General features: G+C 42.3%; 1 protein-coding gene across 16 annotated transcripts in view; it reads right to left on the bottom strand.

Moving 5' to 3' along the window:
* Positions 1-1,341: 1,341 nt before the first annotated feature.
* The window catches only part of EPB41L3 (erythrocyte membrane protein band 4.1 like 3), a 226,561-nt gene continuing 210,212 nt past the window's right edge, over positions 1,342-17,690 (bottom strand). For 9 of the 16 annotated variants that reach the window (XM_070452675.1, XM_070452676.1, XM_070452679.1 and 6 more), the window contains 7 exons: positions 9,563-9,685; positions 8,593-8,976; positions 6,340-6,471; positions 4,604-4,702; positions 4,039-4,119; positions 3,650-3,766; positions 1,342-2,471 (listed from right to left, as the gene is read on the bottom strand). In XM_070452675.1, the coding sequence (XP_070308776.1) occupies positions 3,656-3,766; positions 4,039-4,119; positions 4,604-4,702; positions 6,340-6,471; positions 8,593-8,976; positions 9,563-9,685 (930 nt within the window). In that variant the 3' untranslated portion in view covers positions 1,342-2,471; positions 3,650-3,655. Of the gene's footprint in view, positions 2,472-3,649; positions 3,767-4,038; positions 4,120-4,603; positions 4,703-6,339; positions 6,472-8,592; positions 8,977-9,562; positions 9,686-10,583; positions 10,872-11,877; positions 11,977-12,350; positions 12,426-17,690 lie in introns of all 16 variants that reach the window. The other 7 variants (XM_070452678.1, XM_070452680.1, XM_070452685.1 and 4 more) reach the window with 2 other exon arrangements.

The raw sequence follows: 17,690 nt of genomic DNA, 5'->3' as shown, positions 1-17,690 counted from the left end.
ATGTGTAGCTTCCTTGACAATGTATAATTTTGTAAAAATGAGTAAGCCCTTACTGCTGAGGGCAGAGGAACATGAAAATTCTAGGTTTGGCAAACACAGCACACACAGATAGCATGGTGACTATAATAATTAATACCATATTATTAACATATATTTAAAAGTTAAGAGAGTAAACTTTAAAAGTTCTCATCACAAGAAAAAAATTTTTGCTGTGTATGGTGACAGCAGTAACTGGATTTATGGTGGGTTTATATTCATAACACAAACAAAATATGAAATCATGATATTGTACCCTGAAAATTATTATACCTCAATAAAAATTTCAGAAAAATAAATAAAACCAGGAACAAAATACAACTTGGATACCAAGTCAGCAGACCAGGTGCTGTCATCTTTGGGAGACCACTTGCCATTTTCCTATCAGTAAAGTGTTAACTTTTGTCAAGACAATTTTGGACTGGCTTCAAGCACAATTAAAATGATGCTTCAGTTCCTAAAATGAACACTTAGTATTGACAGTAAGGACCGACTGAGAACTTCAGAGAGAAATGATAAGAATCTGACTCAGCAGGACTAAGATATGTGGTCAAATAGGGTTTCCCAGGTAAAGAATCCACCTGCCTATGCAGGAGACACAGATTAGATCCCTGGGTTGGGAAGGTCCCCTGGAGGAGGGCATGGCAACCCACTCCAGTATTCTTGCCTGGAGAATTCCATGGACAGAGGAGCCTGGCGGGCTACAGTCTAGGGGTTTGCAAAGAGTCAGACACAACTGAGCAATGTAACACAATAAATGTGGTCAAATATATTAATAATTTTATGGAAAAAAAGTTTAATGAAGAGTTTTTTTAAGTTGGGAAGTGAGGGAGGACATGCCAGGGGATACACTCAGGCGTTAGGTGGGGAGCTGGCAACAGAAAGTCTGATTCTTAGTCCCCCGGCACTTGAGCTTGATGTGAATGAGCTGCGGGAACACACGTGGGCCCTGCAGACCAGCCTGTTCATCTGCTCAGCTCTGGTGCTAATGCGAGACAGAGGTGTCTCTCTGGTAGAATTAAAAGCCCCCAGAAGCACTAGGTTTTCAGCAGAGCCTCCCTTCTAACAGAAAAACAAAAACTGTGAAAACAAGGTTCTGTGATACTCGTACTTTTCCAGGCTTCCATAGGCAACCCAAAGTTTATCTACATGTATTTTGTTCACCATCTCTCTGCACTTTTTATCCTAGAAAAAAAGACAGGCTCTCTCTATCCTCAGATGAATGAGGCCTTTGATGTCATGCAAATGTTAGCTCTGGGCCAAACGCGTCTGATCCTGAAAGTATTACACGTAGAGAATCAGAGATTTAAATGCATTGACCATTTTTATTTTGCTATGCGGAAACATACATTCACTAGGGGCTGTGCGATGTAGTTGACAGTGAAATGGAGAATATATCTTCTTGAAGGCTATTTATAACTCAATGCTAAATAGTTTAATTACAGTGGAAATTCTGTACAGTTTAAGGCTTGGCTCTGAACTAGATTGTAAATATGGACCAGATTTGGAAATAAAACACTTTTTTCAAGTAAAAAAAGAAAAATTAATTAAAAAAAAATACAAGGAAGGAGAACTGAAGAAAGGAAACAAAAGCAACTGAAGCCCAACGAGTTTTCCTGGAGTGAAGTTTCATCATTATGGTAAACTAACAAAAATACAGGTTTTCTTTCCAAAATAATGACATTTTACATATTTAGGACTCGTCAGGGTACCCTGGGAAGCTTTCCAGATTGAACATGGACCAAAGCAGACGACACGGAAGAAATCACATTAATATGCTAAAATCAGTACTACCTTATAGCGAATTAAATTAGATTACACAAAGCAGGATTGTGAGCATTAAATATTTCCAGAGAGTCATTACCATAGATGGGTGAGAGTAATAAACCAGAGGAAACAAATAACAAGATTCAAGTTGTTTACTGAATAAACTCGGTTATTGGCACATCTAATCAGGGGAAAACCTGACACAGCGGACCTAGACAGCTTCTAGCAGTTTAGGGTGATCTTCGTTGATTTGTAAACAAAAGATTTGTCACCTAAGAAATTGCAATTTTGTTTAGACTTTAATCATCATCAGTTATGAAAGGCATGGACTGTTTTATGTGTTACATGAGATCACGGTTTCTATTGTTGGTTATGAACGTGCAGGTGGAGCTGAAAACTGAGACACGGTGGAAAAGTAAAAATGCTGCTCTTTTTGTAATTGTATTGTTGCTTCATGCAATATCGGTTTAGTGGTGCTGATTCAGATTGCTTTATTATGGGAAGATCTCTCTGCCAGTGTCTTTATTAACTGCTCAAAGTCAGTTCTTCTGGATTGAAACTGTCCACGGGCAGATACAAGTCAGTGGGTTAGAAGAGGGAACGCCATATAGACTCTGGTTTTTCCTAATGGTTTGCATGACTGGCTTCGTGTGCAGCCTAGGTTATTCCTGTAGAAGAGAGATTTGATCAGTTACGCATTTGAAAATATATGAGCGTTTCCCTCAGACTGAAGTCAGGTGGCAAGTGTCTTACAAGGTTATTAAATGCTCTTCTGGACAAAATACTGTAAACCACCAGTGTATGTCATGGATAGGCCTCTTCTGAGAATAACCTCATCATCACCCAAGTGGCTGACCTCATGGAAGAACTTTTTCTTTTTTTGCTTTCCCTCTTAATTTGAATATGATGAGTGATTTTTATATTCTTCCTTTGAGAAAGGCCACTTATCAATCTAGGTTCCTTAAACCAATGTTGGAGAACTAACTTCCTTTACACAGGTCGAGCATTTAAAAGACTTTTATTACATAACAAGTGTGCAAGGAGCTGCATTCAGCATTCAAAGCCCTCCAAGGATGTTCAGTGCTCATCAAGTTCTCACGGGTGGGTTAGTATGCAGGACAAGTCTGAGCACACACAGGAGATGCTGTCTGCTTGCGATGCTGGCCAAACAGCAGCTGGAAAGGCATGCATTTCCTGAAGGAAAGCAGGACCACAAGACTGCATTTTTGCCTCCTCCTGAGACACACTGCTACACTCAGGGGAAAAAAAAAATCCCAAAGAACACAGGAAAATAGATGACATCCACAGTGAGAGTGAGTGCTCTGGTTTAAAATTGTAAAACGAAGCAAAACAAAAGCATAAACTTAGGCCAGAACCAAACACAGTCGAAGAGGAAGCTAACAATGGGATAATGCTGCCATCAGAATGGGCATCATTTTATTTTCCTAGTTTTTGGAACACACAAATTGCACCTCTCAGAACAAAACCATATTAGAGCTGATTAGGCTACGTGGCCAGTGAAATCCAACAAACGTGACCTTTCAGACCTGGCTAATGAGAGGAGCACGGATTTAAAAGGGAAGACGTGCAGGACCATGCAAGCAGACTCTGCTTTCTCTTTATCCTCTAACTGGCAGGGGGGACATCAAAAGTCCACAGTATGGAGCCTGTATATCTGAAACAAACCAGCATCCGCAAACCAATTCTCCATCCTCTTGATACCCAGCCCTGCAAATGCCAGTGAGAGCAAAAGGAGAAGAGGAGGAGGTGAGGGGAGGGAGAGAGGGAAGCCCCGGGCCACATGCCAGCCAAGGCCAAGCCTGGAGAAGCAGCACCCGCCTCTTACCTGGGCTCAGTCTTCTCCATCCTCCGGGCTGATCTCTGTCTCTTTATGGACCACTACTTTGGTCACTGACATGTCAGGATGCTGCTCTTTGGCCTCTTTAATTGCCTGAGCCAGCGCCTATCCCCAGGAAATCACGGGAGGGCAGAGACAAAAAGGAGGTGGAACATGCATGATCAGAGCAAGGAGGAGACTCATGAGCTAGATCTATCTACACAACTCACAACGGGGTACAACGACCGCCAAGGGGCTCAGACATGTGTGCTGGAAAGTTAACTTGGAAAACTGTTCGGACTACAGGCGGGACTGGGAGGATAGCTCTGGGCAAAGAAGGGCCAGCTGGTATTTCCTGTGGTTCCCTGCCAGGGTATACACCCTCTCCCACAAGATACCTGGTCATGGTCAATGTCCGCGTCTCCAGTGATGACGATTCGCTTCTCAATCCTCGTCTCTGAAATGCCTCCTTTCACAGTCTGAAAGCAACAGACAAGCGTTACTTTACCAGCGTTACGATTTTCCTACTGTTTACTACACCATTACGACTTTAACGTACCAGCGTTACGACTTTACTACCACGGGGGAAATGGTAGAAAATGCTGACTCAGCTTTAAGTAGCTTCATTCATTCTTTAAAAATAGAAACAGACTCCTATGGCAGTTATTTACAACTGTTAATTTCAGAAGTGAAGACAGAATAGATTCCTTTGGGTTTGGCTGGCTGGTGTTTCTGGAGCGTCTGGAGCACTTAGCAATGGAGCTAAGTGCTACGCCAAGGGCATTGGAATGCATGCTCCTAAGCAGAATTTGGCAGGTGAGGATGGAGGCATCAGAAACACAGCAGCGTGAGAGCTCCAAGGCAGTGCCTGGCATCCTGGTATTCATGTAAGTGTCTGCAGGTGCAGCGCAACCTGGGGGTTCTGCACGGATACCTCCCTGGATCTGTTCCCAGTCCACTTACTTTGGTGATGTGTGTGGTGGTTGTGGTGCTGGTGGTTTCAGAGGTGATGGTCTGCGCACTCATGAGCACACCCGGCTCCAAGTCAGCACCAAGATCGACCTAAGCAAGCCAAGCGGGAGACACGACACTTGAATGTTGGCATTACCTCTCCAGGACTCTGTTGCTTGAGGGTGCAGTGATGACTTAGTTATCTGCACAATCACTGTGCTTCCCTGTTAGTCCTGAGAGCTGCTGCTGACTCTAGACTGGACCAAACATGGCTGCTGTAAACTATCATTAAAAACCAGGACTTCAAAAGATAAAAATATAAGAAAATCCTTCTTGGGAGGTCCCTGGTGGTCTAGCAGTTAGGACTAGATGCTTTCACTACAGTGGCCCAGATTCAATCACTGAAAGAAGAACTGAAATCTCACAAGCTGTGCTGGGTGGCCAAATTAAAAGTAAAAAAAAAAATTCTACCCAACCAATCCTAAAGGAAATCAACCCTGGATATTCACTGGACGGACTGATGCTGAAGCCGAAGCTCCAATACTTTGGCCACCTGATGCAAAGAGCTGATGCACTGGAAAAGACCCTGATGCTGGGAAAGACTGAAGGCAGGAGGAGAAGGGGATGACAGAGGATGAGATGGTGGGATGACATCACTGATTCAACAGACGTTGAGTCTGAGCAAACTCCAGGAGAGAGTGGAGAGTGAAGGACCGGGAAGCCTGGTGTGCTGCAGTCCATGGGGCTGCAGAGTTGGACACAACTTAGCAACTGAAAAACCACCACCATCACCTTATTTATGAGATTTATGTGGAATGTTTGTAGAGTATGCGGCACATTATAGGCTTACTAAATGGTCACTATTGTTAAAAACAACAAAAACAAACAAACAAACAAAACCCCACAGGACTTCAGAAGTGTAAGCAGGGGTTCAGAGAGCTAGGGCTTTTCCTTATCTAAGCAGTGAGGGAGATAAGATTTCTGAGCCTCTTTCTACATTTTGGCTTCCCTCATAGCTCAGTTGGTAAAGAATTCGCCTGCAATGTAGGAGACCCCGGATTGATTCCTGAGCCGGGAAGATCTGCTGGAGAAAGGATAGGCTACCCACTCCAACATTCTTGGGCTTCCCTTGTGGCTCAGCTGGTAAAGAATCCACCTGCAATGTGGGGAGACCTGGGTTTGATCCCTGGGTTGGAAAGATCCCCTGGAGAAGGGAAAGGCTACTCAACTCCAGTATTCTGGCCTGGAGAATTCCATGGGCTGTACAGTTCATGGGATCGCAAAGAGTCGGACACGACTGAGAGACTTTCACTTCGCATCTACATTTTGAGACATGTGAAGACCTGCTTAAGTCACCTGCTCTTCCGTGATCAGTAATAAAGTTACAATTATTGCACTGTTTTTGATAGATATAATTGGGTCCTCTGAGTCTTCTCATAGATTCAGTATCATGGAATTACACTTAGGGCTTCCCTGGTAGCTCAGACAGTAAAGATTCTGCCTGCAATGCAGGAGACCCAGGTTCAATCCCTGGGTCGGGAAGGTCTCCAGAGAAGGGAACGACTACCCACTCCAGCTTTCTTGCCTGGAAAATCCCATGGACAGAGGAGCCTAGCAGGTTACAACCCATGGGGTTGCAAAGAGTCAGACATGACTAAGTAACACTTTTACTAATTACACTTAGGTGCACGAAGTCATGCACGGGGTGAAACAGGTGCCAGGGCTCCGGGCTTCATAGACTGTCTTACCTGTGATGATTCATATGTTATGGTTTTTGTTTCTGTGTGAACTACTGGAACTTCCTTGGTAGAAATTTCTAGCTTTACTTCTCCTGGTGAAACGCTGCCAAAGCTGATGGTTTCTGTCTTCACAGTTGAAGACTATACCAATGGGAAGGAGGCAGAATGGTTCTTAAATTTTGCACAGACACATGTATTTTCCCCCTCCCCTCTTGGTGGATATATAAACACAGGTTAGTATGAAATAAATGCTTATGTATTACATGGGGGTAAATTGGGGAATGAGGCACACGACAGGTATATGTGAGTCTCCCAGAATTCATATGGAACGTTCCAGGTAAAGGAAAACATTTTGAAGGAAACGGAAAAAACATCCACATTTTTATATTCCCTCTCTTCTATCTCAAGAACTAATTTTAATAGATTAAAAACCATAAATTAATAAACTCAAAATGGATTAAAGATCTAAATGTAAGACCAGAAACTATAAAACTCCTAGAGGAGAACATAGGCAAAACACTCTCCGACATAAATCACAGCAGGATCCTCTATGACCCACATCCCAGAATTTTAGAAACAAAAGCAAAAATAAACAAATGGGACCTAATGAAACTTAAAAGCTTTTGCACAACAAAGGAAACTATAAGCAAGGTGAAAAGACAGCCCTCAGATTGGGAGAAAATAATAGCAAACGAAGCAACAGACAAAGGATTAATCTCAAAAATATACAAGCAACTCCTCCAGCTCAACTCCAGAAAAATAAATGACCCAATCAAAAAATGGGCCAAAGAACTAAACAGACATTTCTCCAAGGAAGACATACAGATGGCACAAAAACACATGAAAAGATGCTCAACATCACTCATTATCAGAGAAATGCAAATCAAAACCACAATGAGGTACCATTACACGCCAGTCAGGATGGCTACTATCCAAAAGTTTACAAGCAATAAATGCTGGAGAGGGTGTGGAGAAAAGGGAACCCTCTTACACTGTTGGTGGGAATGCAAATTAGTACAGCCACTATGGAAAACAGTGTGGAGATTTCTTAAAAAGCTGGAAACAGAACTGCCATATGACCCATCAATCCCACTTCTGGGCATACACACCGAGGAAACCAGATCTGAAAGAGACATGTGCACCCTAATGTTCATTGCAGCACTGTTTATAACAGCCAGGACATGGAAGCAACCTAGATGCCCATAAGCAGATGAATGGATGAGGAAGCTGTGGGACATATACACCATGGAATATTACTCAGCCATTAAAAAGAATTCATTTGAATCAGTTCTAATGAGATGGATGAAACTGGAGCCCATTATACAGAGCGAAGTAAGCCAGAAAGATAAAGACCATTACAGTATACTAACACATATATATGGACTTTAGAAAGATGGTAACGATAACCCTATATGCAAAACAGAAAAAGAGACTCAGATGTATAGAACAGACTTGTGGACTCTGAGAGAAGGCGAGGGTGGGATGTTTCAAGAGAACAGCATCGAAACATGTATATTATCTAGGGTAAAACAGATCACCAGCCCAGGTTGGGTGCATGAGACAAGTGCTCAGGCCTGGTGCACTGGGAAGACCCAGAGGGATCGGGTGGAGAGGGAGGTGGGAGGGGGGAACGGGATGGGGAATACATGTAAATCCATGGCTAATTCATGTCAATGTATGACAAAAACCACTGCAATGATGTAAAGTAATTAGCTTCCAACTAATAAAAATAAATGGAAAATAAAATAAAATAAAATAAAAATGTCTAAAAAACAAAACAAAACCATAAATTAGCCTTTTATTGAATAACTTCATAGAGAAAAGGAGCAAGTAGTAAGACATTGAACCACCCCTGCCTACACATACTTCTGGAATCTCAATAAAAGAAAACAAAGAATAAATGCCAGCACTTGGTGCCTGGGCAAGCCTGGATAAGTACACTGATCAGAAATAGATCTATCAAGTTTTCTACTATCTTGGCTGGCCATGCATCTCCCAGGTTTATTGCCAATTACAGTAATTACAAGAGTAAGAACCATTTCCTGGAACTGTAGATTATTAATCATCATTATCTGTGTTTGCATGTGATCCCAAAGATGGAAACCAGCATGGAGACCCACAGTTGCCATGCAAGAAGGCAGTTAAGAGGAGAAACAAACTGCTCTTGGAAAAGTTAGAAAATTATGAAGACGTAGCCCCGCCTTTACACTTAACTAAATTTTAGGGACTTAAGTGCTACAAGGAATATTAACTATTAGTTACCTCAAAATGAGGTTTTTGTTCCAAAGTTTCTGAAACATGGACGGCTGCACTCTGCTCCTCCTCTGGCTCACAGGAAGCAGCGGCCATTTCGTCCTGCTCCACAACAACTTTATCGGCCACCTCCCCTTTCTCCTGCTTTGCTCCCTCAGTAAGAGCTGAGCCCTCCTTCCCTTTTGCATCAGAAGCATCAGCAGGTGCTGCCTGGGTTGCAGTGTCCGCGTCATCTCCAGCTGCGTAACAAGCATCCCCGCTTGCATGCACATTCATCACATGTCTCTCCTCCACCAACACCGTTTCCTGCACAACCTTCTCCACACTAGGCGGCTGGGGTTGCTGGGCTGTTTCCGCCTCTATGTCACTGGACTCCGTCTTGGCTTCTGTTTTCTGCATGGGAAAAAAAAAATTGTGGCGTCAGCATGACTTTCCACCAAGCAAAGGTCAAAAGGCAAAAAAACAAAAGAAGCTAGTCACTGGGGTACCTGTGCTTATATCCAGCAGCACTTACAGAAAATATAATTTAGCTTTCATTCCCCCCACCAGAATCTTTGATACCCTGACACACACACTCAAACTTGTGCTGCTCCTCTGGGATATTGCAAAATAAACAGAGCGCGGTATAAAATGCAGTTTAAAAATCAAAACAAAACGAAAGCACTGGAGCACATGCTTATCGGTCTCAGCGGCTTCTTCAGACCTAACAGATGATATAAGATGCTTTAAAAATTAAATGCTGTTAAAATGTGTCAGCAAGATTACTTTCTGAACATCTGAAGTATGTTCTTGTAATGGAACTGAAGATATGTGATGTATATATGGGGCAGGCACAGAGGGGTGGAAGTGAAGACCCTCTCAGGTATTTAAGGCAAAGCCACCTGGATAGAAAACACACACACACACATAAAAAAGGCATTTAAAAAAAAAAAGGCAAAAAGGCAGAGCAGAGACACGGGGCATGGAAACAAACGGCCACCTGCACCCAGCTTTGAGAAGTGGAAGTGACCGCGCCTATGAACTCTGTCGGTTTTCTCGCGGACTCTAATAAGCTGAGGATTTCTGAGCCGTCCATGAGCTTTTCGCCAGAAGTCTGTTTGGTCTGAGTGAACAGAGAAATGGAGAGTCAGGCACAGTGGTCGGGACACACGTGGGCATGTACACATTCACAGCCGGAGAGACACAACGGTGGGCGTGGGACCCGGGGCGAGGGATGGCGGAGCTACAGAAAGGGAGGGGAACTCAAAACAGCCAGTCATCGGGGTGAGCAGGGGCTCTGGTTCGGGAAAGCGGAGAGAGTTCCTGGGTTGGGGCGGTGCTGGGTGAAGCGGATCCTTTCCTGGCCCCCGCAAGGCCGGCAGCACCACCCCACCTCGGGGACAAGAGCTGAAATAAAACGGCAGGTGTCTCAAGGCGCACGTCGGACCGCGTGGTGACTTTAACCATGAAAACAACCAAAAAGCTCGGGTTGGCGGCTCTCAACATAAGCCAAACAGCCAGAGAAACGGAAAGGCTGGGGTGGAAGGGCTGCCTCTGCAAAGTCATGCTGGAATCGGAAACGGCGGCCCGAAGGCGGCCCCGGTTACCACGACTCGGGACGCGGCCGACTTGGTGACGACATAACGGGCAGTGGCGACGGTGACGGCCGGTTCCTGCGAGTACCTCCACTCAGACAGGCTCTTCCTGCGGGGACCAAAGGGCCCCACCTTCAAGGCCTCGGCCTCGGGCTCCGCTCGGCCCAGTCGCGGGCCCTCCAGGCCAGCATCCCTCCCGGGCACCTGGGCTTTCCCCACAGCATCGTCTTCCGGGCTCTGCCGTCGGGACTCGGCTTCCTTGATGGGGGCCAGCGACTCTGACAGCCTCCGCTTCGGGGTGTGGACCTCGGCCCCCCTCCTGGCCCTGTCCTCGGCTACAGCTCCCAGGACCTCGAGCTCGGCCAGGACGAGGGGGGTCTTTATGGACTCGGCCAGTCCCCGCTCCACAGTGGAGGGCGACACCACCTTCTCGCCTTCTCTGCCTTTTCCGGTCATCGTGACAATTTTTCCGGACACGGTGTCGTAGGACTTTCCGAGCGTGTATATCTTCTGCTTGTTCTCTTCCTTCAAGTGCATTTCTTCGGCCAGGTCTTCGAAGCTCTGCACTTCCATGGTGCTGGATCCTAAGAGGTCGGCGGGGATGTCACCAGTTCTACTGCTCAAGGTCACCACCTTGTACGTCACAGTCTTTTTCGAATCACCATCAGCTACCTCAGTGGGCACTTTGTCTACAATAACCCAATCCTCTGTGCCCTATATTTGAAATATAAAAGCTAAATTAGAAATTCTGATGGTATTTCATTTCTAAAATAAGAATCCTTTAAAAAAGGCAATCTAGATGAAGAGCTACACTTGGGTCTGGGAGGTGAGTGTCCAGGGCAGGGGTTATGATCTATTAATTACGGCTGCAATCTCTTCTCATCTGAAATGTATTAATTCTAGCCTTCAACTCAGAGTACGGTCTATTGTAGACCTGCAATTTCAGACTTCTTGAAATACTTTAGTGGTAAATTTTACAAGGAATATATCTGATCTTGTACTCAATGTCTGATCATTTTGTATTTCAAGATTATTATATAACCTTTTTTGAAGTTGTTGTACAAGTTATTAAGCCTTACTCAGGTGGACACAGAAAAGACTGTTTTCCATGTGAAATAGAACACTGCACTTCACATCTGTTGTTCTCACAAAGTACATGCTAGCATTTCCACAAACTTCTGTGAAAATCATTTTCCGTGTTTGTGAATTATATTTCCTCATATGGGTGCTGGAATCCACTCTAGCACTTATTATCCATAAATACTGAGTGCACCTGTGTTCCAGGCATGGTAATGAACTATTTCCCACTGTTAGCACATTGTCAGAGCCTCTTAAAAAATAGGCTATACTTGTCTGCACACTGTTCTGAACTTATTTACAGCCAAAGTTCATTGTCTCAGGAGTTTCTTTGCCAGTTTCCTTAGTGTTAGTTCCAAAAAGGCAGAAGAAACAGGAGTTACGAAACTTCTGTATTTGGGAAACCTATGCAGAGGTTAGCAGGTAGCTTAGTCTAACAGGTTACAGAGGGAAGAGAAACCAAGCCGGGAGCAGGGAGGGGAGTGCCTTGGTTTACATTTTGATCTTGGATGTTTTTTACTTTCTTATTTATCCTTGCCTGAAAACTTGAAGCTAGAATTGGAGGGGGCGGGGCTTAAGAAAGAAGATTACAGATCCATCTACAGACTGGTGCTGGATTAAATGAAATGAATTGAAAAGTAACCTCTAGGGTCGACGGGACAGTTTTCTGGAAAATGATTTGACGAGAGGTAACCACAGAGATTGCTGAGTCTCCTTCCTGAATTTTCTGTATCACACTGGGCTAGTGGGAAAACCAATAAAAGTTCAGAACTTTCAAAGTCAATCAAGGTCATCTGAATTAGCATGGCTCTATGGGTGAAAGAGACAGTAAAAAGGCTCAATAATATCATTACAAACTATAATCATAATGCTTCAATGACCAAACACAGATACAATCACTGAGAAGCAAAGGCCACAAAGAAATGATGGCTAACAGATAACTAAAATAGTAAGAAAATTCCCTATTTTCCCTCCCCGGAATCTAGGCAAAAATAATATACCTACCTTGGTGGCAAGCAAGGTAAATTTTAAAAGGAAAGAAAAAACTAAAGATATTTGAATGACACTGAAATCTGAAGAGCAATTCCCTCTGATTCCTTAATGTTTGTTTTTTACCTGAGACTCAAAGAATGGAGAGCTTCCTTGCTGCAAAAATAGAACCTTTTCAGAAATCTCCCTTTCTTCTTCAGTCTGTTTGAATAAAGGGGGTTGGGTGGGAGAGGAGGAAGCAGACAGTTTCCAAAAAAGCAAGTTAGGAAGAGAGCTTGTTTCTTGTGCTACACATATAATAGTCATTCTTTTTCTTTTCCAGAAGAATTACTGTCTGTTAATTTGGAAAATTAATCTCAAAGTTGAATAATTACTTCCAAAGTGTAACAGATTATTCTGTGACTCTCCGATGTTTTTAGAACTCAAACATTTCTCGTTTCTACAAACATAGAACATGCAAGAGTGAAATAAAGGATTTCCTGGAGTCTCAATAGGTGTTTATATGGCTGTCATCTGCAATACTGTGGAAATGAGTATTCAAATGAAAACGCTAAGATTAAAAAAAAAAAAGTTAGGAATAAATCCTCCCTTCCATTTTGGACAAATTCTTGATCATACTCTGCACTAAAGAGCTGCCTGATGCAGAGGAAGGAAATACACATGGATCATTGTATTACCTACTAATCTGAAAAACCCAGCCTAGCTTGAGGTCTTTATTCTACAAATAAACACAAAATATACTCAAGATTATAGCTTTTTTGAACTTCTATAACATGGTGAGTAATTCTGAAAAGTCAGCTTCAGAATATCTTGGTGAAGAATTAAGTATTTCAAATCGCACTTGTCTTTAACATATAAACTTAAGAAAAACATTACATATGCTATGTTAAAATAGGTGTTTTCCTTTCGTCTATTTTTCTTTCTTTCTTTAGTATTAAAAAGGCATAATTCAAGGGACAGTACATTGATTACTGAGCCTGTCTCTCTGCACAGGCTCAGGAGCTAATAAAACACAGAATAGTGACAGAAAGGACATTTAGGTAAAGCAATTTAAAAATAATAACAGAGTTCAAAGTATCTAGATGAATGGAACTTTGAAAATAAAACCTGCTGTTTGTTAAGCAGTATAATTTTATCAGAGGTATTTAAAATTCCTATGTATGTGTTTACAAAGCTTTCAGTACTCTAATCATTTTCCTGCAAGAGGTTATAGAGGAGCATCTGGAATGTTCTCTAGAAGGGCCTGCTGACAGATTCTGATAGCACTGCTCTCAGACGCTCCTTTTAAATAAGGAACAAAGAAGACATTTTGAAGGGGAAAAAAAAATTCCCGTCCTGCCCCATTTTGGAGAAAGATATTGGAAGAGACAAAATGTACCCTGTGGAATCATTAAATGTGGATTTATGCTTTAAACTTTCAATCAGAGCCTCTTTTTCCAACAGAAATAAGAAACAGGAAGGAAAGGTTGAAATTATAGGTACTTTTCAGAATACCAAGACTAGGCTTCTAATTATAATCACTGAGCTAAATGTTTTTCCTAGGATGAAAGCTTAAAAAAAAAAGACCCAGCAGCAGGAAAACAGTGGTTTTCAGCATATCCTGTTATCTGACATCAACTAATTTTAAAAACATCTGTGTCTATAATTAAAAATGTCCAAATGGTCTGCATTCAGAACTGTGCATACCCTATAACAGAAAAGGGTAACATGAGGGGACAAATGTTACCATTAATCCTATGTATGATCAACTCCAACCCAGTGAATTTGACTAAAGAGAAGTGAAGATGTATTGATAAAGAAAAGCTGATGATCGAGACATTTTCTAGGGGTTAAGACAGAGTCTGCCTGCAATGCGGGAGACCAGGGTTTGATCCTTGGGTAGGGAAGATCCCCTGGAGAAGGAAATGGTAACCCACTCCAGTACTGTTGCCTGGAAAATCCCCTGGATGGAGGAGCCTGGTGGGATATAGTCCATGGGGTCTCAAAGAGTTGAACACAACTGAGCGACTTCACTTTCAAGACAGAGTCAGATGCACATTCTATTTCATTTAGTTATTTAAACATTCATGTCTGTGTCATAATTGGGATACAAGGCCCTACAGTTGCCTGCAAAATTCACAGAGCTGTTACTCGCTCATAAGGGTCTCTATGGAGCTGTGACTGTCATTTCTGCTTGGGTTGGGGGTTCTCAAACTTGGTTGTACATTACAATTATGTGGAAAGCTTTTAAGTAAGAGTAATGCGTGAGGTGCACCTCTAATTAAATCACACTCTGATGCAGAACCCAGGTATCAGTAGTTTAAAAGTCTTGTAGGTGATTGGAATATGCATCCAGAGTTGCACCCCAAGGTCTAAATGGAAAGTCACAGAAGTCAGATTCAGAGAATAAAGATGATTCTCTCTAGCATTTATAGATGATCCATGGTGAATGCATTTTTTTTTTTTTTTGGCCCAATTTAAGGGCCATCTGAGACCTGAATAGCAAAAGTAAACCTGGACAAGAAAGCAGAAAAATGCATAAAGAGAGTTGATTCTAGGTATTCATGACAATTATGGCCTATAAAGTTGTCGTGAACACTGAACCAGTGAACACTGGACTAGTGAATACTGAATCAGTGAGCACGTAATTAGTGAGTGCTGAACCATGGCTCCTAGAGGAAAGACAGGGTCAGGTTCCTGGGTGCCTCTGGTCATGAAATTTTCATCAACTGATCAGTGCATAACCTTGTTTTATGTGTGTTTCTGTTCAAAGACCATTTCTTTAATATACATTATTGATCCATTAACATCGAACTCACAGTCAGCAGCACTGTAACTTAATCCTGGACAAAGCTTACCTGACATAGATATTTTCCTATAAGGCACATCACAGCCTTCCTGTACTTGGGAACTAGAGAGAGCTTTAGTGCTATGCCTGGAGGTCATTTTAGACAGTGAAAATCACCAACAAGAACACAAAAAAGCAAAAACAGGGCACTCAACAGGCTATGAAAAGGACACCTGCTTACAGTATGAGACCTGAAACTTGTTATCTGTTCAACCTTATCTGGGAATGCCTTGGGTAACTATTTATTTTTTTTTTTTTACCACTTTGCACCTGTCTGCAAATTATCATGAAAATGTTTAGTATTTTAGGATCACAATAAATTTCAGTGAGTACGTGAATGTGCACAATCTGGAATCCATGAATAGGGAGGGTTGATTGTGCTAAGCTTATATACCAGTAAAACTGCCTGTCACCTTAAAAAAGGGGACAGCACTGGCAATGTGTAAGTGCTAACCTGTATTGCATTGTGGTTAGAATGTGGAAATTCTCAGTATTCATATAACCACGAAAGAATATTCCCCTGGTGGCTCAGATGGTAAAGAATCCACCTACAATGTGGGAGACCAGAGTTCAATCCCTGGATCGGGCAGATCCCCTGGAGAAGGAAATGGCAACCCACTCCAGTATTCTTGCCTGGAAAATTTCACGGACAGAGGAACCTGGTGGGCTACAGTCCATGGGGTTGCAAAGAGACCCAACTGAGCCACTAACACTTTCACTATTCCCCTGATATGGACTAGGCCTGTGACTGCATCACAAAAAGGCTGCCATGGGACATATCTGTGGACAGAAGATGTACCTGACACCTTTCACATCTCATCCATCTATCCTCCATTCCATGGGCTCTATGTGCGGGTTTGTCTGTTTTACAAAGTTCAGGAGGATTTGCTATCATTTGCTTCTTTGGGGCATCGTGGCCTTGTCTGCTATGACCTCAAACATTTGAAATGTGAAACAACTGGTAATGAAATTCACACTTTACATTAAACATACATTATATTCTAAGAATATGATCCCATTACTAGCTCATTATATTTCCAACTCCTAATTTTCTTAATTGTTCATAAATTGGTAGCAAAATAGATTTACTTAGGGTTCGACTACCACAGATAAAGAAAAAAGATGGTTCATTAAAAATCAGGGGTCATTATATTATTTTTCCAAAACAACACTTATATCACTGAGATTGACAAAAATAAAATCCAACTAAGCTTAGGGTCACTAAATCAAAGTTCTGTTACCCTTCTGACACAAATAATATTACTTTCAGATGTCACTTAAAAAAATTAAGTTAAATACCTTCTTTTAGAAATAATTAGACCTCTTTCTAAAACTGGCAAATTACTGTTTAATTAATTTAAAGTGAGATACATTAATTGAATGGGTAAGGTCAAATGAGTAATTTATCTAGAAAAATATCTTGCCTCTAAGATGAATATCTTCTGTTTACGTGTTTTTATTTATTTTTTTGTTTACGTGTTTTTAAACAAATATACTTTGCATATGCCTAGCTGGCTGGGAGGACACAATTATCTTTTGTGCTTTTCACACAACCAATAATGAAAGCCATGTTAAGTTTGAATACAGAAATGAAGAAAAATTTGAAGGATAAGAACTTGCAGGGTTATTCTTAGGGCTGTCTACACGGCCCTCAAATGAGTGCAAACTGGGTGTCATCCTACTGGGGAGGAATGTCAGATGGAAGCCCCCAAGGTGAGAGAAGTGGGCACAGCGCTGACTGCCCAGCCCAGGAAGGACCACTCTTCTGGGACTTGAGGCCATTTAGAGCTGCTTTTTCAGAGCCCCTTTGATAACAGAGTTGATAACCCTTGTTTTTAAGAAGCTCTTCTTTACTTCCAGCAAGTCTTCCTATAGTGTTTTCCCTTCTGGGTGGTAGAGAAGCCCTGAGGTACACCATCTGCATAATTGCTCAACAGATACTTGAATGCAGTTACTAAGTCAGCCGCTGATGCCTGGGCTATGGAACCCGAGTGCTTGCTCTTCTGCAGAGGACGTCTTTCCTCCGTCCTTTAATCCTTTTGTAAAAAAAAATCCTTTCTTAAGTCTATTGCAGTTTCTCTGCATCAACAAGGACATGGCAGCTGTTTCCATGTTAAGTTTATATTTCAAACCATCACTTCTTCAAGTCATTAACATTCTTTGGATTCATCAATGGGCTTCCCTGGTAGCTCAGGCGGTAAAGAATCTGCCTGCAATGCAGGAGATCTGGGTTCGATCCCTGGCTAAGGAAGATCCCCTGGAGAAGGGAATGTCAACCCATTCCAGTATTCTTGCCTGGAGAATCCCATGGACAGAGGAACCTGGTGGGCTATAGTCTATGGGGTCGCAAAGAGTTGGACACGACTGGGATCATCAATGTTATTCTCTAAGAATTAGAGGATTTAATAAGTGAGAAAAAATTCTTTTACAAGTCTAATGGCCTAGACTTCTACAGTCCCTGGTTTATTATCACCACTCTAACTTTTCCAAGCAAACTACCTGAACCTCCACTCAGAGAGCCTGCTACTCCCAAGTCCTTAAAGTGATAGCAGAGGAAGAGAAGCTTGGCTTTTCAGTGGCAATTTATTTTGTGCTTTTGTAACTTAATCCTGTATCTGTTATCTTCAGAGCCAATGTGT

The sequence above is a fragment of the Odocoileus virginianus genome, chromosome 22 (genome assembly GCF_023699985.2).
Source record: "Odocoileus virginianus isolate 20LAN1187 ecotype Illinois chromosome 22, Ovbor_1.2, whole genome shotgun sequence".
Classification (NCBI taxonomy): Eukaryota; Metazoa; Chordata; class Mammalia; order Artiodactyla; family Cervidae; genus Odocoileus; species Odocoileus virginianus.
The sequence above is the reverse complement of the archived record's forward strand: the minus strand, read 5'-3'. Positions and strand labels throughout refer to the sequence as shown.